General features: G+C 44.5%; 1 protein-coding gene across 1 annotated transcript in view; it reads left to right on the forward strand.

Moving 5' to 3' along the window:
• auts2a (activator of transcription and developmental regulator AUTS2 a) overlaps positions 1 to 22,897 on the forward strand; it is a gene marked incomplete at its 5' end in the record, with an annotated part of 144,221 nt that overhangs the window by 109,840 nt on the left and 11,484 nt on the right. Inside the window, 2 exons of the mRNA XM_080041507.1 lie at positions 17,909 to 18,836; positions 21,961 to 22,208. Coding sequence (XP_079897633.1) covers positions 17,909 to 18,836; positions 21,961 to 22,208 — 1,176 coding nt within the window. The remainder of the gene's footprint in view (positions 1 to 17,908; positions 18,837 to 21,960; positions 22,209 to 22,897) is intronic.

A 22,897-nucleotide genomic window follows, 5' to 3' on the forward strand; every position in this document is an offset into this window, starting at 1 on the left:
CTGCACTCTGTTTGTGTGGCAAGAAGCCCTGGCCTGTGGAACTTGACCTGATGCGCAGTGGAAAGATGAGCTGACGGACAGTGGCCTTAGGGTGGGTTCTGAAGGGCAGCAGTCAAGGACAGGTCTCTTTTGTTCTCTCGCTGCCCCCGGGGCTGGTGGGCTGAGGGGGTCACACAGAGGTCACTGCCCCCCCCTTCCTACACACTACTGATAAAAGCATTGTTGTTGTAGCTCAAACACAAGCTTAACTCAGATCAAAATGCTCTTGTACTGTACTAACCATGCAGGTTGTGAGTAATACGACAGGGCTCTGAAGGATTCCAGTGTGAATGAGACATAACTGAAGCAGCTTTGCTTGTGTTGGTTGCCCAGTCCCCTGCTAGGAGCATTTAATGCATCTCTAAAGGGGTAAAGGAAGCCCAATATCCTGTGCTTACACCCCCCCCCCCCAAGCCCTTCCTCTCCACGCCCGCAACTACAGAGAGAGGCTGTATTTCATGAGCATGAAAGGGGCCGCTCCAGCCATGCCTCATCTGCTGACAGAGCCAAACAAAGGTTAACAAATCAAGGGTAGCACTGGCTGATTTACTGCCCTGGCTGTTGCGAAGAATGGCCAAGCCCCCATTTGTAGCGCTCACATTTACTGTGTCTGACCGTGTAGGCTGAGAAAAATGGCAACATTTCTAACTTAAACTATTTAAACTAATTGCATTTAAATGTTATTTTTATTTTCCACAGTTCATTTGTTCAGGTCAGGGAAGCAAGGGATTAGTCTTTAAAAATGTACAAAGTATTAATTGTCTGGGTTGAGAGCTTTACTTCCATGTCAAATGTGGTTAAGTTTGCTGATTGCAAGTCATTGACTTAGCAGACTAGCACAAATGATCCAATAACCCTAAAAAGATTGGAACAAAAGACTCTGCATACTTTAAGTAATTATTTCACTTGAAGACGTGTGTCAGGTTTGTAGCCAAGACACAGCACACTCACAGATCTGTGCATGTGGATTTATATATTTTTGACCATTAAGCTTGAACTCATAACATATGCAATCGGGAAACATGATGGAATTTTTGGCCAGATAACTCAGTCAGGTAAAAAATACTGAGATATGAGACCACAGATCTAGCTGGTGCCCACTTGGTATAAGTCTGTTGATTTGAGGATCAGTTTTAGCAGGGAGGAGATACCTGTTGGTGCGCACACACACACACACACACACACACACACACACGCACACACACACACACATGCAGCAGTGTGGACCAGTCTCCTTCCATTCAACACAAATAGGTCATTGAGAGTTTGTTCCCTGAGTCCCGAGGTTAGAGACTCTAAGTAAATCTATCCATCTTAATGCACTTATTTCAGCACCAGGAGAGCTGGAGGGAGACTGTGTAAACACATCTCTATATCCGACATGCCACGCTAAACCCAAAGAGCCTGGAACCCATCAGGGCCAGAATTAAAGGTCTTACATCTCAAACACAAACATTTAAATGGGCTGCACTCCAGAGATCAAAGTGAAAGGCCTTTAGTTTTTTCCTGCTGCCTGCTTCCCTTGTGTCGGCCAAACTGAGCTATGTGGCAGCCAGGCAGTCAGGGTTGAATGGTGAGCGTCTGCAATACTGTACTTTGTCTGTGTCTCACTGAAGTAAAGTAGATGATTAAGCATTACACATTACATTAGTGTATTCAAAAATCTGGTTAGTTTACAAAGACAATGTTAAGCATTTATAATGAGAAAGACACAAGATTAATTTCTTAAAAAATTTTTTTTTACAGTTTACGTCTTACTTATTCCATGTTGTAATGTTGTGGAGAAGCTTCCCTTCCTGAAGGTTAATAGTCTTGAGAAATACATATGCCAAGCCCTTTTTTCAAAGCATGTATCTTCCACACAGACACACACACACACACACACACACTAAACACACTAAACACATAAAGACCCAGCCATTCCCAGTGCACTGTTGTGTGTGTTAAGGCAAATGATGCCTGTGTCAATCTCTGGTCCCTGTGTCAGAGGTGACATTGCCAAAGAGGGAGCGAGAGAGAGCAGAGTGTCTGAGGGGCTCTTTACACGGTGAAAACGCAACCGTTTTCCCCTTTACGGTTTCAAAAGTTTCCACATTCAGACGCAACTGATTTGAAATCGTCACTCGTGCACATGCTTTCGGAGAAAATGGGCCGAAATAGCTGTAGTACGCATGCCAAGCCAATAGTTGGCGGTGACACTTTGCCTAGTAGATAGCTCTTCTGGTACAATTTGATGCATAAAACCTTACTGTAACCGAAAGGTAATGCCACTAATGTACATAAAGCGGTTGGTGTAAGCTTAGAGTTACAGGTAGTGTAAATGACAAGCTTTCTGTCCTCTTATTTCACCATGTAGAACTCATGACAACAGAAGACATGCTGTTAGTAGCCCCTTTTACACAGCCAGTGAAAGCCGGGAATATGCTGGAATGTTCGGCCCTCCACCGTGCTGTATAAATGTGACCGTTGCGGAACGGGGGAATTTTACTACCTCGGGGGGTAGTAAGATTGCCGACACAATCAGTTCCACCTCTCTGTATAAATGCGGCCAGCTTGTTGTTGCGGAACAGGGGGGCGTTTGACGTTCCATAGCCTACGTTCTAAACATGCGACCATGTTAGCAGTTGAAAGACGTGTGTTTAACATTAACCACGGCGGCCTGATGTCCCGTAAAAATCACCAAATAAAAGGAACGGCGTATAATCTAGCTGGTCATAAGGTCCGCTGCTCAATCCAAACCCCCACGCTTCATTTTGCAGAGTGTATGAGTCTATTTCTGCCCGGGGGAAGTTGTACAGTGAATGCAAAAGCTAGGCTAGGCTAAGCTAGGCTGCGACCGTATCGCCGCCGCTATTATTATCCTAAGTCTGAGCGTATAATGTATCCACACTATATTTCTGTCTACAGTAACGTGACTTCACACACTGTGTGTATGTGTATGTGTATGTCTGAATGGCAGAGCACTGCTCTCAAAGAGACTCGCTCACAGCCAACCTGTCACACAGACACACACACAGATGTTGGACTCAACCGGCACATCACGGGGACAGTAAAATACGGCCCTCTTAGTGCAAGCTCCAGCACTTCTGCTCTCAATTCACCGGCCAGTGTTGTTGTTGTAAAGCAGCTGACCGGCGCGGCGCTAAATGTTTACGTCACACCTGACGCTGTTTACAAGCACCTCTTTCATTCCGGAACGCTGTGGGGCTACTGATGCGCCAACATGCCGGCGTTGCTTGGTTCTGTGTAAATAACACCTAACCAAGCTGAGCCGGCAAATTGCCGCTCTTTCGTTCCGTCAATATGCTGCAATCTCTGTGTAAAAGGGGCTAGTGACTGCAGCGCTGCGGGGCTGTGTCGGCAGCTACCTTCATGTTAGGGGCGTACTTCAAAATAAAAGTCCAGTGAAATGCTGTTAATGTGAAGCTAGTGAAATGCTTTTACTGTGAAGCCGTAGCCTTAATGCTCTTTTTGTTTGAACAGTAACTTAACTGCTACGTGCTGATCTATAGATGGTGTTTTTTAATGCAGAGAGCCATGTTCCTGGCATTACAGGTGGTGACACAAGTTTATTTTGCTAGAAAAACCAGCAGAGCACAAATCTTTCCCCAGCCAAAGTGGCGGGTGCATGGTATCAATAACTTACTAATCGCTTAGATTAAATTGGCGAGTGTGATATTTGAGCCCTGCACGACACTCTCCGCCGATCACAGTGATGGTGCCGCGGAGACACCGTGCTTGTTGTCTTCTAACTTTATAACTCGCGTGTGGGTATTTTGACAGCAAATGTTATAGACTACACTTGTGAAGTGGAGCCGTGAAGGCAGCGTTAACCAGAGAAACTGGTGTTTGCCAGTTTACAAGATTCCAAAACAGTTGCGGTCTCAAAAGATTCCACCCTGGGAGGTGGTATCAAAAGTTTGCGGTTTCACGCCTGCGTTTGCTGTTGTCATGTGAATGATAGGCTGCATCCACGAAGGTATTTTTGCAGATGCACTGTTTGGGTTTTTAGTGTAAACAGGGTCTGAATGAGGCCTTGTGGTGGCTTAAAGGTTGCATAGTAAATACTTGTATGCCTGACAGCAGGAGAACTGAATTAACTTAAATGGTCATGTAAACAGACTTTTAAATGAATTTATCAAGTTAGACTAAATGAACCTTTTTGGATTAGCAGGACAGGAGTACTGGTCTGGAAGCATCCAACACTTCTGTCTTGATGGCAGGTGCTCTCCTCTCCTTTCAGCCCAGTTCCATCTTGTTGCCTTTCCAAAATCTCTGTGTTTTAAAGTAACTGCTGCCGCCTCGTGATGTCATTGTATAGAGAACTGATCTGGGTTCTGCTGAATCACTTATGGACTTTGTACCCAGACATGCAGCATAGCAGTTTTGAAGACAAATGTACTAAAAACCATTCACCAAAAGTCTTAGTGTTGCTTTGGACAGCATGAAGTAGGATTTGCCCTGTGTTCCAATACCCATACTTCCCTACTATTTAGTATGCCAGAAGAAGATTTAGGATGTCCCAATACATAATAATAATTGATAGGTTTTATAATACATGCACGTCAATTGTAGTATGCTGAAAATACATAAATGCCCCGCTATCTCCAGTAGTATTTTGCAGTATTCGTCTTTATTCTTCACATTTCTCGACATAATGGAAAAAAATCTTCCTTATTTGATTTATTAGATTTTTTTTCTCTCCTGTGGCCCTTCTGTACTTTAGTATGTAGTGTAGTAAAAAGAAAAAGTATGGGGTTTGGAACGCAGGGTATGTCTCTCTTTTATAAAAAAAACAGAAGAAGAAAAAAACTGATGAGCATGGTGAATGGCGACCCAAGGTTTATAGATCCTCCCGTTTTGTATTCTAAAGTCAGGGAGAGTTGAATGGATTAAACAATGCTCTAAAAGGCCACACATAGTAAAACAGTTGAGCTGTTAAAAACATCAAGCATTTGTTTGATTATTTGGACACTGTACAACGTTGCTTTCATGTTTTCAAGCATTTTACCGGCCCTGCATCAAATAAACCTGCTCTCTTTAATCCCCAGAATAGTCACTTTATGACATACTTTATATAGAATGATAGTGTCAGGCTTTGTGGTTCAACACCTGCCGTCTGACAGCTGTGGTGTTTTACTGTGGTGTGTGAGTGTGTTTCCCTGTCCACTCTCTGCTGTACCAGAGGATGGTCTTTGAACGGTTTAAACTCTAGTATTTAAGAGGGACACAAAGCAAAGGGAGGGAGACAGAGCATGGGGGGGTGGGGGGAGTCAGGATTTCACCAATACAAGGCTTTAATTAATTGCTCCCACAAGAAAAGAGGTTATCTTTTTTTTTTCTCTCTCTTTCATTCTCATAAATATGCAGGAGCGTAAAATAAAGGCCTGACGAGCCACAGGGGAAGATAGAGGATTACAGAGCAGGAATCCACACATCCCTTTGCATGTGTTTCTGCCCGGCTCACACACTGCCTGGCTTTATTTCTCTTATTATACTTCCACAGGCTACTGACTATAGGACAGCTACTAGGGGCAGCGCTAGGACCTTTTTGAAGGGGCTATCACACCTTTTAAAGCAACTTTATCGCCCCCTGGTGTCGACGTGCTCGCAAAATGACTTGTGACTTGTGAGAGAGGACACGGTTAAGTTGTGGTGGGTGATGTTCGTGTAAAGTTATATATGTGTCATTGAAAGAGAATTTAAGCATGTGCATTTGATCCAAACAGAGTGTAACAAACTACACAATGTTCCATTTTATCAGCATTCTTTTGGTGGATCATCCCCGGGCTTTTGGCCACTGTTCTTAGCAGCCTGCCCAAAGCCATCAATGTCCATCGGACTGTCGCCATCTGTTCCAGCTTAAACTGCTCCTGGAGGGAGGCTATTTGATTTCAGGGTTCCAGCATCCCCCTCTTTCCCCTCCACGTGTCAGGTTTTACTGTAAACACTGTTCCACAAAAACCCCAAATCCCAGAAGGGATTGCTTTTTCAGGCCCTTTCAAGCCAAAAGCAAACGGGCCGTTGCCGCTGATATGTGCTATAGGTCTGGTTTAGCTCTCAGGCTCTGCTTGGGCCATTTAGAGCCAAAGCTGGGAAGCCGTGTTTTGGAACCTTTTTCCCCCTAAACCCTGCACTCAGTCAGTGTGCAGCAGTGTGGTGTTGTGATGAATGAATCCCCTGGCAATGCCTGACACTAGCAAGCCTGTCTGAGCCCCATGTCTTCTCAGAGTAGGAGGCCATGGACAGAGGCTGCATTGTTCCCCTTAAAGTAACCCAAGCTCAGGGCAGCCGCTGGGCCCAAAGGGGGATATCAGGTTGTCCTCTCCCCCACCGACAACCACAATCCTAGCTTAAGCTCCAAAGGCTTGACGAGGGAGCAGAGAGGCAGCTGACTGTTTGAAAGACGGTGCAGTTCAAATAAACAGCACAAATCCCAACACCGGCCTCTGTGCCCTTAGCCAAGTTCTGCAGCGTCACAGCCGTAGCTCATCACCCCTGAAGCTTGCCAACAGCTCTCAGATAACTTTTGGTGTTATTTTGAAAGTGGTGTTGATGTGGCTGCACTGAGGTTTTTTTCCTGAGAAAAAAAGGGGCTATGAGTAGAGAGAATTAAGGCTGAGAACGTTAGGCCTGGTTCCACTGTGAGCAGTGGGAAGATTGACCACAGCAGACCACACAGCCTCTCCAGGCTAGAGGGAAGGAGGGATGAAGAGCTTGGTTTGTGCCCCCCGGGTGTCCCGCAGTGAAACCTGAGCATGGGGGTAATGAGTAGCCACTTGACACGCTTGCTCGCTCACGCACGCACCTAGACACAGAGACTGCTTCTGTAATGCATCGTTTTGGAAGAGAAAAGGCTACATGCAAACTGATATTCCACCAGATTTTTTTCATTTGAAATTTGATCGGTGTTTCCAGCTCTTCTCCTCTCCTGTGGAATGAGTTTTTCTTAGAGGGTTTTTAACAGCACTAACAGGCTGTATTGAATCTGATCCTCTGTGTTGTACAACCAGTTGGCCCCATTTGAAAGAGAGCGAAAGAGGGCCCAGACTGATGACTCCCTGGGGACAGATTTCTCTTTCCTGCCCTCCATGTCACTCTGCATGGTGGTGTCAGTGTGTCAGCTTGAGCCGTCACTCTCCCTGTTGCTGCAAGCCACTTCCACTCATACTCTGTCTGCCTTCTGGCTAGAGAGGGAGAGAGGGAGACAGAGGGATTGTTCTGCATTTGACACACAGTGCATGAACAGATCATCAACACCCTTTAATGCAATTGAAAGAAGGAAGGAGAGAAGCTGGGCTGTCTGTCACATCTGTGTCACAAGTTGCTTTGGTACAGTTATGTGTTTAGCTGACTGGCATTCATTGAAGACAGGCCAAAACCCAACACATCCAGACAGGGGACATAGAGCACCTTAACCAGGGTGGCATTGGACCTGTCGACAGGTAGAGTTTTTGGTGTGGTGTCCGTGCATGCATGAGTGAGTGAGCGAAAGGGTGAGAAAAGGTGTTAGCGGGTGTAGGTATTTTTTTCAGGAGCATGTGACTGTAATGTTGATGTGTGCATGTCTGTGTTTTGAAGTGTGTTTGTTCAGAAGGTGATTGTCTATTGTTCCTGTGAGCTTCCACACTGACTGAGAAGAAACCCGTGTTGCCAGTCAGTGTGTTGTGAAATGCTCACGTTGTGCTGACATGCATCCCTGAATCTTTCCAGTACTGTGCATGTATTCTAGATGTTGTTGTTTTTTAAACCTATTTATTTATGCTCTTGGCTAATCATTTGATACATTAGTTTACTTTACAGATAACAGTGCCTTTGCTAACACATTGCCTGTGACAGGTGTATGCTGTGTTTAGCCAGGAGCACATGACACACCATCAGATGATAATAATATATTTATTTATATAGCATCTTTAAAAACAATGGTTTACAACGAGCTTTAACAAAATACATACGAACAAGTACAATCAAATAGATACATACTAATATAAAATAACACATATACAAAAAGGTAAATACACATACTCATATACACACACACCAAACCAAACAAGAGTAATAAGTGCTAGGGTAAAAAGACACTGAGGAAGAGAATAAAAATAATAAATAGACGGCATCACGTAAAAGCAAGTCTATATAAATGTGTTTCAAGAAGTGATTTAAAAGAGGTTAGTAATCAAGTAGCATATCTTAGAATTCCCATCTCATACCAACCTCAATACTGTTCAACCAGTCCCCTCATTTTGCTTGAATTTCAAAAAGCATGGAAAGATAGACAGTTTGGCTATTCACATTGGAGCTATGCAACACAGAAGAATATAAGACCATTTTCTATTGTAATGCAAGGCAATGGCAGTTTATGCTTTCAACTAGTGGTCTCCAATGCCATCCAGCTGTATGTCTGCATAAAGAATGATACAGGATAAGAGATTTCATTTTAAAAACAAAAAAAAGTCATAGTACAGTTATTTTGGTCAGGTAGATACTGACAGCAAAAGCCAGACAAAAAGATTCGCAAACTGTATTGATAGCTTCTAGGAAATACTATTTAACAAAGCAATTGTTTTGATCAAATAGATTTTGGCTGGGCACGGTCTGTCAAATGACCAAGATATTCATTTGATCCAAACATTGATTTGTGTTTTTTGGACAGTACACTCTTGTGTGTCTGAGGAAGCTCATACAACCTTTTTGAAGGTACCACTTGTATAGCTATGAAGAAATGCTTTGGTTTGGCTGTTCTGTTCATACAGTCCTCACATACTAGCATGCAGGTGATGCAATACACATTCCTGCTGCCAGCTTTATGCTATTCCGCTGATCGACATATAGTGGCAGTAACAAGCCCAAACCCATAGCAATATGCCCAGCAAGGGCAGTAAGAAAAGAAGAGGACACGCTAATAGACAATGTAAACAAATAACGGATTTGCAAATATTATTTAAGGAAGGAAATACATTTACCTAGTTTGTAAAATCTTAAGCATAGACATAATTTGTTTTGATCAAAAATATTTAAAAATTAAAAATTATTTGGCAGAAAAACTTCATTATCAACCGTGATCTGAATGACACTGATGATTTTTGCCCTTTTTGCTCTTATCCTCATGATCATATTGAAAGTCTAAATTGAAAGTTGTACTGTGTGGAAATGTGACAATTGTACACACTACTAAGTGGGTGATAGAAGTGAGATGCTAGCTGCCCTGTAAAGCACTATGGGCCTTTTCAGCAGCCCCCGGCACTCTATCTAGTCTTTCTCTCTATCAAACAACATGGCCACCATCTACCATTTCTCACTCCTCACTAGTAAAGAGATCAGGCCCTGTGAGAGGTCTCAGCTGGCTTACATACATGTGACATGTTTGAGGGTCAAAATGTGTCTGGCCAGCCACACAGCTTCCTTGTCTCTGGGTGTATAGGTTTACGGCCACTGTGACTGTGTGTGTGCTGCTGACCAATTGGGCTGGATCCCTCATTACACACTGCTGTTATTTACAAAGCCTTCACTGAGCCGGGGCCATGACAGCCAAAAACCTGCGGAGGATCTGTCAGCTGTGGGGCCGATGAGTGTCCCCCTGAGGGCTGACCTGCAGGCCGCTTGGCAGCACAAGTCTGGCCCCCTCTCTCTGGCCCTAGCTTTCCACACTTGCCCTTCTGGTTGTTCACCTGTGCCAGCATGCCCATCATCAAGTCCCTTAACCCTGCTCTTCTCCCATTACGTTCTCTCCAAGCAGCCTGACCTCACACCCCTTAGGGATATATAAAGATTTGTTCTCTAAAGGGGGGAGCTGGAAATGGGACACTCCTGCTTAGCCACTGATCTCACCAATACATCCTCCTCATGTGCAACATAGAGATGGCGATGGTGTTTTTAAGTGGGCGGTGGTGTTAGGGGGAAGGTGTCCTAAAACATTTAGGGACCTCTGACTGGGGCTATCTAAGGCAGCAGATTTTTTTCAAATGCTGTCGAGGTGACAAGTGAGCTAGTGCTAGAGTGAGACACACAGAGCCAGTCACACAAGTGCCATTACAGGAACAGTAATCAGACAGAGCTACTGTGGGGGTTGGAGGTGTTGTTTCTCTCTGTTAGCAAAATGGCTTCATTATGATTGAAGAGAGAGGAGACACATGGATGGATACTAGCAAAGGTAGGAGACAGGACCAAGCTAGTTTTCTGTTTTCACTCTTGTCTTCCCCTCCTTGTCCCTCCGTGTGGCTTGTTGCTCTCTCTCTGGCTCTCTCATACTGTAAACATGTGTAAGTGCTTGTTCTCTGTGGTCTGGCAGCCCACTCTTCTAAGGCCTTGCATCTGTCAGAAGTGCTGGGAACATTGAATGGCTTACTAAGCCCAATTACCCCAGATTGCTACCATTTCACAGAGGATCATACAGTCACAGACGGTCTATCTTTAAAAGAGGAGCCAGGGGTTTACGTCTCGGTAAACCGCGCACAACCACGCGCCCACATCATCCCCGGCTGCTGCACATACCCACACTATTTATTTTTACACATGCACTGGCTCTGGCTTCACAACTTGTAATACAAAATTCATCAACCAAATGAGACTAGGCATGAAATATAGATGTTAAAAGGGGGAAGGCATAACAACTCTATCCCCTGTCTGCTTTTTGGCCTTTTGCTCAATCTCAGCTTGTTAGAGTTGTAGCGGCATGTGTTACTGTGAGGGGATATGCAGCATGCGGTGGTAACTCTCACTGAAACACTACGCATGTCACGCTCTCACAGCCAGAATAGTTTGTCTGCTCACCACACCTCTATGTCTTATTATGTTTCCTACTCTGCTTCCCCACTGTGAGTTTAGTACCTCTACAAACAGCTCCAGTCCTGGACCCTCCTGAAGACAGGATTTCCAGGTGGAGTAACCCCAACAACAGCCCCCTCTAAACTCCAGCTTTAGAGAGCTGCTGACATGAAGGAGTGTCTGGGAGGGCTTGCAGGGAGGGGGGGGGGGGGTGTCCATCATTGTCAGGCCCCGGTGCCCTGAGCTAACCATCCAGGGCCATGTCCAACACGCATACCTGGGAGCTGTCCACTCATAGCTGGGAGCTTGCTCCCACACTCTGGAGACATGAGGGGGGTTAAGAGTGTGGAGTTTCTGCTCTTAAAGCATATAATGCTATTAAAGTCTGAGGGAGCTGAAGAAGGCAAGGGATATGGGCTGAGTCTCTGGAGGGCTTTGGCTATGATACCAAGGAGAAAGCTTCCCCAGCTTGAAGTTTACAGAGACTTTCAGCTTCTGTGTGAGAACTCATCACCCGGGCCAGAGTGGCTCTTCTATTGGCTAACATCACAACACAACGTTAGGCTATTATTTTGACGCATGGTCTGCAAAATAGAAATACATCTCTTCCTAAGCAAAACTCCAACCTGACTTGATCATTGTGGGGTTATGTCTCTGGAGATGATGGCCACATGGACTGTCTCCATTAGGCAGCAGGGAGAAGTATTAGAATATCAGAGCTGAAATGTCATCCACTAATGTTAACATTGTGAGTTTGACACAGGTAGTATTTATTGACGGGTTTACATTACATTACATTACAATGTGCAGCTGTACACAATGAACTGGTGAATAGCTGTAGAGACATTAGCTAGTAGGGGAAAAGGCTGATGCTTTGATGATCATGTAGACATGAGTGAGAGTGAACTGACAGAAGCTATAGTGGCCTGCTGGTGTATTGTTCTCCTTTGTGTGGGGGAGTGAGATCTGTTCAAGTTGGCTGCCATTAAATGTGACTGCAGACTTCATTAGGATCAAATAAACAGAGGCGGGTCCCTCAACCAAGGAGCTGTGTACGCTGTATGAACCACTGCTGAGGTCAGACATACTGTCAACACAGGCTGCTCAATTACAGCTCAGATTATGTTGTCAAACTAAATATGGAGATTGGAAGAGTAGCCATGTTTACTGTGTTTTCCCTTTTTTATTATTTTGTTATTCATGAAGGCCAGAGAGGAAAAATAGTCTTCTGAAACATTTTTGGTGAGCTAGTTTCTGATGGTGCTAGTCCAGACCATCTAGTTTTAGAAAGAATAGTTTCTAAATAAAGCTGTGTATGTTTCCAGCCTTGGCTGGAGTGGGTAAAGCTGTTGGGTTCTGTGAAGGCTTCAGGGCAGGATTCTGCTGACTGCTGCACTGTGACGTAAGAATACGTCGGCAGTGGCTAAGTGGGTAGGGAGGTCGTCCTCTGGAGTGTAGGGTCGGTGGTTCGATCCCCTGTCTCCCCGCCATATGTCGAAGTGTCCCTGGGCAAGACACTGAACCCCACATTGCTCCCGATGGTTCAGAGAACGCCTTGCATGGCAGCTACTGCCATCGGTGTATGAGTGTGTGTATGAATGGGTGAATGTGGTAAGAAATGTAAAGTGCTTTGAGGCTGAGAAAATCGGCTAAAAAGCGCTATATAAGTCAAATCCATTTACCATTTACTGGACAGATGAAGATGAAAACGTTGGAAAGAGTGGGGCTCCAAAGCGCTCTCAGCTGTGACAGACAGCTCAGGGTTTTGGAGTCGTCAGTGCTTTGCTTTTATCCACTTCCTCCAGGCTGGATGTTCCATCCCCATGCTGCCAAGGTACAGCTTTTGGACTGCCAGTCAAAAAAAAGTTAACGTCTTTGTAAAAACCCACAATCCATACGTTCATTTGTAATATGAGAATGTATTGCAGTATTTTCCTGAGCTTTTTTTCTGCTACACTTTCTGGTCCAGACTGAAATAAAACTGTCAGATATGGCTGGTCATGACATTTTGTACAGGCATTCATGCTAATGACTTTGGCGAGGCTCTGTGTGTTCCTCTAGTATCACCATTACATTTCTTGTTTGTCATGTCGTTTGGTTCAGATGCTCATATTCCTCACAGGATGCTTCATAAGCACTTTGTTGATCCCTTCGCCTTTTATCTGCCAATCACTTGTAGTTTGTGTTTAGTGCTATTAAAATGTTAGCATTAACATTACACCTGCTTAACAGTACCACTGACACCGATCTTCTCTTAATGGCCATCAATATTGTTCTGGGCCGTTATCTGTTACTATGGTGTTTTCTTCGGTTAAAGGTATACTATGTAGGATTGTTTGGTTGTGTTTTGTCAACACAAGATTCAGACTTCTGACTGTAAAACTGTAATTTACGTTTAGAATTCATGTATTTTATTGCTCTTTAAAAATCCCTTTGTCTTGATGTAACATTATATCATACTTCATGATATACTGTAATGGTTGAAGGTGATGAAACACTGTTCCAGCAACCAATCATACTCGTTCATTCTAGTTTAAACAGTTTTAAATATATACTAACCAAGCATTAACTAACTGTTCACGCTTGGTGTTATTAATGGTTAGTTAATGGGTTAAGCATTTACTATGCGTAGTTAACTTATGCTTAGTTAAGCATTTACTTAGCATAACAGTTAGATAATGCTTAGTTAATGCATTTTAACTAACAGTCAATTAATGTACCCTTATTTTAAAGTGTAACCATGGAATCTACTGCATTCGAGAACTGTAGTTACTAGGTACAAAATCATCTATTACAAAATAAGCTTATTGAGTATGATGCATTGTTATACATTGACCTACTTCATTTCAAATACATGTGTTAAATTTGGCCTCACCTATAGCAAATACCAAATCAAAATGTCGTAATTAATACTAAATCTTAAGTAGGCTACATTTTTACGAACGATACGTACATGGTTAGATCCATTACATTTGTGATTTCAGAAAATATACTTGGAGGAACTTGTAAGGAATCTAAAAAGTTCCCTGTTCCTCATAAGAAAGGTGAATTAACTGAGAATAGGTTCCATATCCTGCTGCTTAGCATTTGAGACTTTGATCAGGACCGTATATATGTACAAACTAACAACAGTAGCTGGTGTGTGAAACCCAAGTGACAGTGTGTCAGGTTCAGTCCTCTCTGCTCACTGTTGGTACAGCAGCCGTGGCTCAGCTGTCTGTCTTGTGGCTCCTGCTATGTGTTAGCCTGTTGGTTTTGTGTGATTGGAGCTATGCGACCCCCTGCCTGGATGAAATCCCATCGATGAGTCTGTAGGGTTAGGATGCACCCGGGCACTATTTTGAGGAGGATGGGGTGGCAGCAAGAGGTGGAGGCTTGGGATGTCGCAGAGGTCTCAACAGCCATCAATTTCACAGGATGTCTTCAGGCGTAGGCGCTCACACACATCCATAAACATAGTCACATGCTGGAGAGAGCGAGAGAGAGAGAAATATTAGCACAGTAGCTTGGCCCGAGTTTGGCACTAATGTATTTCAAAGGGGACAGGTGGTGGCCTGCCAGTCGCGCTTTTGAAAGATGATGTCGTTGGCACTTGTTTGTTAATCATTTTTACGAGCGAGGCTGTATCCAGGGATGGCATTGAAATATAATATGCTAAAGGAATCCCCTTATGTACTGTTGTAATGACCTAACACCATATTAATAAACTTCCTAATGCTCTGCGTCTCACTTTGCCAGTCCCCCTGTCACTCCCTCTGTAGATCATAACGCTGTGCAAAGATTGGTTCAGAGATGTGAGCATATGGCACCGCCAATTGTTAATGAAGGACTATTAGCCAACTAATACACAAGCCTATTAACCCTGCAGGCTCAATGTTATATTAGCAGCACATTAATAAATGCTAACAGTAAACACAGCTACATAGCACTAATGAGTTGTGGTCCACCACTGCAGTAACATTTAAAAATGAGGACGCCCGAAAGAGCCTGTAGACAAGCCCCACATACTGATGGCCTTGTCTGTTATCTCATGTCTTATGGCAGTTTATAGGAACTTTTGATTGGAAGTGTTTTATTCACATTTATATATTAATGTCATGATATCACATTATATTCTGTTTATCCAGATCAGAGTTTTTAGCCTTTTCTAATGATTACATGCTGAAGTGTAGCTTTAGCGATGAGGGGAGATACGGATCAGGTGTGGTGGTGTGTGCCATTAATACAGTGAGTAGGAGAGGGCTCACCCTGGGATAATGAGCTATCCCCCTAAGCCCCTGGCTGGTCCCCTGACATACAGCTTTAATGAATGGCTTTCCTTCACACTCACACCCAGCTGACCCCTTACAAAGCCCCACTTCACCTCTTTACATCCAGCCTCCCCAACCAACACACACAGCCAACCGGCCCCATTCTCCACAATAATGCTCCACCAAGCAACACGTACTAGTTAGACACTGGAAATGCTATACTGAACTGTCAAAGAAAACAGCAGCGCTCCATATTTTGAGTAACCCAAGAGGGAATGGCACTTATTTGTTTCCAGGGATGAAGGAGACTGACAAATGAACCCTCGCGGGAGAGAAGCCAATATAACCTCCTCTAGTCTTGTCTCCGCCCGGCCCTAGAGTCTTAATTATGAGCGGAATACACACATCTACTTTTTAGCGTGTTAGCACATTCTCACAAACAAGCCGTGGACCTCAGGGACTGAAAGAGGTGCAACGGGAGACTGGAGAATTGGGAATTGGGAATTTCTCCTCTCTCTCCGTCTGCTGCAGTGAAGTTGTTTGCCAGCAGCAGCATAAGTCTCTCTTGACCGGTAATAGCGTTTGTAAAGTGGAGTAGATTGACACAGACAAGGTGGATGGATTGAAGGGGCTGCTGGGCTTTCTTGTTCATTAATGCGTGTGTGTGTGTTTATATCAGGGGATGTTTATGTGTGCAGACTGCCAAAAAAAAAGCATATACTGTGTAGTTTCTAGATTAGGTTTAGTTAGCTTTGAAAACGGGTGCATCATCTGCATAATGAGTCGACTTTTTCTTCTTTCCCAAATACAACTAACAGGGAGATATTTTCAAAAAAACTTGAACCTGGAAGAGTGTGCCTGTTGTGTATCCTGACAGGTTGGCAGCTCTCTCCCACAGAGCAGGAGTCAGTAGAGCTGCATGTTACTATAGATATTGATCGGGATTTGGCAGCGAGAATGACCTCCCGTGACCTTTAAGTACCATATCACATGCACCTGGAGTTGCTAATACCTCAATTAGCATTTTAATGCTAATGGTCACAGTTTTTGTTAGAGCCCTGTTAAATCAGTCCTGCTCCCAGTGGAGCAGGTCTGTAGGGAGGAGTGTGTCAGGGAGATGTGAGCCCACTGTGACAGGCTGCAGCTCTGCCCAGGGGAACTGCTTCTCATCTACACCACTTTGGCAGGTAAAGGATTTAGTTGGCCTGCCTGAGGGAGGGGGGGGGGACACCTCCCCCTAACACCCCCCGAGGCCCGGGGAGAGTTAATTACAGTTTATATATGCACTATCATCCCCCATGAGCCTCTCTGCCTCTGGAGCAGCTAGACTGACTGCTGATGACTACCCTGGATGGAGCTTCTTAGCTATTGTTCATGTGTGTCTTCAACATTGTACAGCAGTTATTATTAATTTTTTGGATGAATTCACACTTAAGACATAATGGAGTCCAACCAATGTTTCTAAAGGCTCATTTATGCTCCAAATCCGTGCATAAATAGAGACGTACATTTACAACGTTATATCCGTCACTGCCCTCATAGGCTACTTCCTTCACACGTCCTTTATGTTGGAATGGACATTAAGCGAATCAACCACTTGTGTGCAGCAGTGCCGCTCAGAGTCAATATTTACTCAAATAGGAAGAAGAAGTGTCAAACAGTGAATTACATTTTATATATTATCTATAGCAGGGGTCCCCAAACTACGGCCCGCGGGCCAAATGCGGCCCGCGGCCCGCTTTGTATTGGCCCGCGGCCGATTTTAAAAAGATAATGTAATATGGTGCTTTTAATTTTTAAATAATTTAAATGCACTCATTATATTACAGAGAAATATGTCCCATAAAAGAAAATGAGCAACAAGCCCATCCCAGAGGACCCTGCATAATATTTTATTTTAAATTAATATTATTATGGAAAATCTATGCGTCCTTCTCCAATAGCTTCTAATTCATCTGACACAGTGTCTCCATTTTTTTTTCATACAAAATTCTTCAGATTTAGCCTCTTAATTTCCCTCTCAAAGTGCACCAGATTCATGCATTTCGCTTTAAAAACTTTAAAAAATCTCCCGGGGGGGCATACCCCCGGACCCCCCTAGGAGGGTCGGGACCTCGGCTGGATACTATTTTCACCCTGCTGGACATTGGACGCAAAGGCAGAAAACACTGGGGGTATCATTGGCATATAAACAAGAGGGGGAATGTGTCTGTTTAATGTGCAAGGAAAGTGTTGCCGTGAAGAAGGATTACAATTTACGAAGACACTATGAAACTAAACATCAGAGCAGCTACATGTCCTGATAAATGTGTTATTTTTGCAAAGTGGCCCGGCCCTTCGTAGATTTTTCTGTATGTGGCCCTCAGTGAAAAAAGTTTGGGGACCCCTGATCTATAGAATTATCTCTTTTGCCTTGGCCTGTATTGGCACAGCTGCAAATCCCAGCAGGGGCTGTCACAATGAGAAGAATGAGTAAAACAAATGTGTGTCCGTTTATGTGGCTGTCTGTCAGCTGAAAACACACACTATAAGCATTACAAAGGAGATGGCTGTTAAGAAGTCACAAGTCTGTAGCTTATACAAAAATACGTATTATCTTTGTTAGAGCTATATAAATGTGTTCATTTACCTGAGGCAGGAAGGTCTTTTTGAATGTTTTTAATCTATTAAAGACATGGTGTTGTTTGGCTTTTGACTTTTGTCAGGGTCTAATCCATTATTATTCACCAGCCTGTCTGTGGAAATATACTTCTGTTTCTGCTGTGTCTGTGTATCTCTTGTAATAGACCGCCAGCTTGGAAACTGGAGATGCACATTTCTTACGCTGTTTTTCCTCTTTCCTCTGTTTGACACAGTTCCAGATTTTGGCATCGATGTGTTCTCCACCAATGGCAGCAGCCAGGTGCCTCATGGCCCGGGCCTGGTCCAGGTGTCAGGCCTAGAGCGCAGTCAGGAGAGCTGCAGGGAGCCCCAACCCCCTGCACCCAGCATCCCCACTCGGCCCCCACCAGCCCTCCCCCTGCCGCACCCACTGTCCCCCGGCGGGACCCACGTCCCCAGCCTGCCCCCTGACCGGACCCACGTGCCCAGCCTGCCCCCTGACCGGACCCAGACCCACGTCCCCAGCCTGCCTCCTGCCCAGACCCACGTGCCCAGCCTGCCTCCTGGCCGGACCCAGACCCACGTGCCCAGCCTGCCGCCAGGCCGGACCCACGTGCCCAGCCTGCCACCAGGCCGGACCCACGTGCCCAGCCTGCCACCAGGCCGGACCCACGTGCCCAGCCTGCCCCCTGGCCGGACCCAGACCCACGTCCCCAGCCTGCCGCCAGGCCGGACCCACGTGCCCAGCCTGCCTCCTGCCCAGACCCACGTCCCCAGTCTGCCCCCTGGCCGGGCCCAGACCCACAGCGTCCCCAGCCTGCCCCCTGGCCGGACCCAGACCCACGTCCCCAGCCTGCCGCCAGGCCGGACCCACGTGCCCAGCCTGCCCCCTGGCTGGACCCAGACCCACGGGGTCCCCAGCCTGCCCACACACTCCGAGGCTGTCCACAGGCCTCACACACCCGCAGCCCTGCCTCTCGCTCAGGGACCAGGACCTTCACCACCCCCCCCTCCCCGGCCTCCACCCACGTCCAGCCTGCACCCACACCCTCCATCGCCCGCGCTCCCCACCCAGCACCCTCACCAGCAGCAGCCCAGCCAGGCAGGGCCTCACAGGCCCCCGTCACGCTGCCACCAAAGGCCCCTTTCTGCCTATAACGGCCACAGCCTCAACGCTCACAGGTAAGGCTAATAAATGAAAAATGAAAAAGAAGTACATTGAGATAATTTCTGTACTTAAGTGCAAGTTTGAGGCACTTGGACTTCACTTGAATCTTCTCTTCTCATGCTACTTTATACTTCTACTCCACTACAATTCAGTGGAAAATATCCTACTTTTTACTCCACTGTATTTATCTGATAACTTTAGTTACTAGTTCCTTTACCTATTAAGATTTTAGCACACAAAGCATATGAATAGATTATGGAAAATTGCATACTTCCCAACTGTATGTGTAAGCACAGATGAAACATTAGCCGATATATCGATTGACAATTTTGACAATTGTCATTTTTTATGGAAATGTGGCAAACATGTCATGGTTCCAGCTTCTCAAATTTGAGGATCTGCTGCTATTCCTTTTAATCATTTACATTTTTTACCAGCAAACAATCAATCTATTGATGAAGTAAATGAATAAATACTGAAATCGATAATGAAAATAAATAAAATGTGTCCGTTCCATACAGAATGAGCTCCACCTCATTCATCTACAAACCCTCTTTTACATTAATGCATGAGTAATAATAATGTCATATACAATAGTGCAACAGTTACTTTTAATACTTTAAGTACATGTTCCTCATTATACTCACATACTTCTACTTAGGTAATATAAATACAGGACTTAACTTTTAGCAGAGTATTTTAAGAGTTTAGTATTTGTACTTTTACTTAAGTAAAGGATCTGAATACTTCCTCCGCCACTTTTTAAGCTCTACTTTGTGCATATTTGAGCATTATACATTCTGGACGAGCTAAATACTCTTGATTAGGGTTGCAAAGGGGTGGAAAGTTTCCGTAAACTTTCCACAGGAACTTTCGCTCGGGAATTTTGGGAATATTCAAAATTGGGAATAATAGGAATTAACTGAACGTCATTTAAAAAAATAAAAATTCATATCCAAACATATAAACATTATGTTTTGTCATAGGCAGACATCCATGCAAACTAATACAATAAAAAAATAATACATTTGAACAGATTTATTTGTATGTAGAACTTTATCAAGTTTTGATTATTTTATGAACAACAAAAAGATGAATGTTGAATGAGTAAAATATAACTCATCTGTCTGACCCAAACCATTCAATAAATTAAGTAAATTGCCCCCCATGTGATGGAGGAATGCACAGTGCATGTAGGGGGCGTGGCCTCAGTACCCCTGCAGTAGGATGTGTGCTATGTGCAACTTGCCAAGTGTACTTGCATGAAATCTGGTTGTTTTAGTCAAGATTATGCTAAAATATATTTTCCCACCCATATTTAAAATCAATGTTTAAGCCTCTGTAAACCTGCTCTAGTAAAAAGCAATATATGATATCAAGTTGGGTGTCTCAATAAACTTTAAAAAAATCTGATTTGAAGTTAAATGTTCATAAATATTATAAAACTTAGTTGATAAAACTGCTTTTTACTGTCTAGAACATTTACCAGGACTGACATAACATAGTTCAAAGGATTTAGTGCATTTGGGTTGCTTTACATTTAGGTAAATTCCCGTTAATTCCCAAAATTCCCGTTAATTCCCATGGAAAGTTTCCAACTTTTTAAATTCCCGAAATTTTGCAACCCTACTCTTGATACTTAAATACTACTTGTAAATACTTTTGTTCTTTTACTTTTGTACTTTTACTGGTATTGAAATAGGTGACTGGTAAATGATTCTTTTTTTCTAGTAAGGTAGCTCCACTCTTACTCAATTATGATTTTGAGGTACTGCTTACACCACTGCTAAAAACCTCACACATCCACATATCACTTTATCGTTAGCCTCATAGCATAAAAGTAGAGTAGAGTAAATATGATTTAGGCAATTATGCTATGAGGCTAACGTTATCATAAACACATTCATGTTGTTCTTGTCCTCATGCGCCCTGATGCAGAACATTGCGTGCAGTGCAGCACTGACCAGACTTAAACTCCATATTCACACACACTTGAAAATCCTCGAATGTCTCTTGAGCTGAATGTAGGCACCATGCCCGATCAGTATGTAAATTGCTATTGGAGAGAGTTCGTAGCCACACAGTATCACTGATTATTAACAACGGGGGAAAAAGAGGGGCCCTGAGGGCCTATGGTTTATTAACCACCCACATTGTCATCAGGCCTCTTTACCAGCCCACATCACTTAAACTGGCTGATATGCAAAAGTTTAGTACAACCATCAATCGTTACCTTACAGTTTGTTTTTATTGAGGTTATTTGTGCATGCAAATCAAACAGGGTTGAAAGTTGTAATTACCTTGAATTCAACCTTATTCTTCTTGAGGCTATACACCATGATCACAGATGTTTTTTTTATATTATTAAAAATGACAGAAATAGCTAGTGCAAGGCTTAAGTTCAGTCTGTTGTGTCCTAAATCCGTTGAAGAAAAGACTATGAGGTTCCATTGATTTAAAACTCTGGGATAACTCCTTCAGAACCCACTCAATCCCAACAACAGCTCTGCCTGTGGGGCTCTCAGGACTTGGCTGTGCCTCCCTCTCTCTGTGCCAGTGTGCCAGTGCACCAACAGGGCCTGGCACCCACTGTGAATAATCACGGGGCGCAGAGCCAGCGCTGTGCAAATGAGCTTTTAAGGCTTAGTGCATGGAGCGCTGGATATGCAAGCTCTGTGACCGCCCCCGGGGGGAAACCCACACAAACTACAAAAGACTGTTTGCTTACACATGCATACACAACCGCTCTCTCCCTCTCATCCCATTTCCCATTCCCAGTTCACTACCTTGGCGCTGGAGGAAGTGCCTTAGCAGAAGCTGTTTAAAGACAGATGCTCCTTGTGTTCTGCTTGCCAGCGGTGCTTTCTTTGCATCAGAGGCTGTTGTTGTGAATGTGGTGTTGTTGGCGGATCATGTCAGGCCCTGGATTGTGTGAAGCACAAGGGAGAGGCATGGAGGCATTAGTAAATGGAGGAGAGTCGAGGTGTGAAAACACCATGCTGAGAATTGAACGTTGGAACAGATGGAACTGAGGGGGATGTGGAGGAACAAGTGTTCATTTGGACTGATCACGGCTGGCTAAACCTGGCTTAGCATTTTTTCATCTCACTTTCTTCTCTCTGTCTTGTCTTTTCACAGCAGTAGCAGCAGGAGCAGCACCCCAGGCTCTAAGCCCCCCGGGCTCCTGGCTTCCTCCTCCTCCCCCCTGGCTCCTGAGCAGACCCAGACCCCTCCTCACAGCTTCCCCCCTGCCGCACACTCCTCGCCCCCTCATCCACACCAGCCCAATATGTTGGCTCCTCCAGCCGCCTTGCCTCCACCACCACCACTAACGTCTAGCAGCGCGCCAGCACCCGGACATCCTGCTGCTGGGAGCGCCTACTCAGGTAAACATCCACACAGCACCCCCTACTGCTGTGGTAGAGGAGTGCACATTCTGCTCAACAACAAAAAAACTAAAAGCAAACTCTATTTTAGACATCATGCTTGCATCAGGCTGCCAGCACTTTCCAGCCATATGAGAACTACACAAGAAATATCAGAGCCCAATATCATTTGAAAGCATTTAAGATGGACAGACAGAAGTGCTACCCTTGTAATTATTCAAAAGTGACCGACTCCAATGTAATCTCCATGCCCAGGGTTGTGTGTGTGTAGACATGTTGACAGTTCAAGTTCAAGCTCTGTCTGTCACACTCTGATTGATGGACTGGCTACACACCCAGCACTATCCACCATTAAGTCAGGCCACATTGCAAGAGCCACCAGGTGCACATTTCCACACAGTGCTGCCCAGCTAAATGTCAGGGTCGGCGTGGAGAGAGAAGAGGAGGGGGGAGCTGGCCTTTAGCGGCATGTCCCCCCCCCAACTTCCATTTGCACCTGGAATGGTGTTTATGTGCAAGAAATACATTTTTGTCAATACGAGACGGAACAAACTGGATTCTGTGCAAAAGATACTAATGACATTTTTATGTAGAGAAAAAACTTTTCCAAGTCCCACTGCCTCAGCTCAATAACACACTGTAGTGAGTCACTGAGAAACAGGACAGGATAAGGTTACCGTGGAGAAGAT

The sequence above is a fragment of the Ammodytes marinus genome, assembly GCF_949987685.1.
Source record: "Ammodytes marinus genome assembly, chromosome: 14".
NCBI lineage: Eukaryota > Metazoa > Chordata > Actinopteri > Uranoscopiformes > Ammodytidae > Ammodytes > Ammodytes marinus.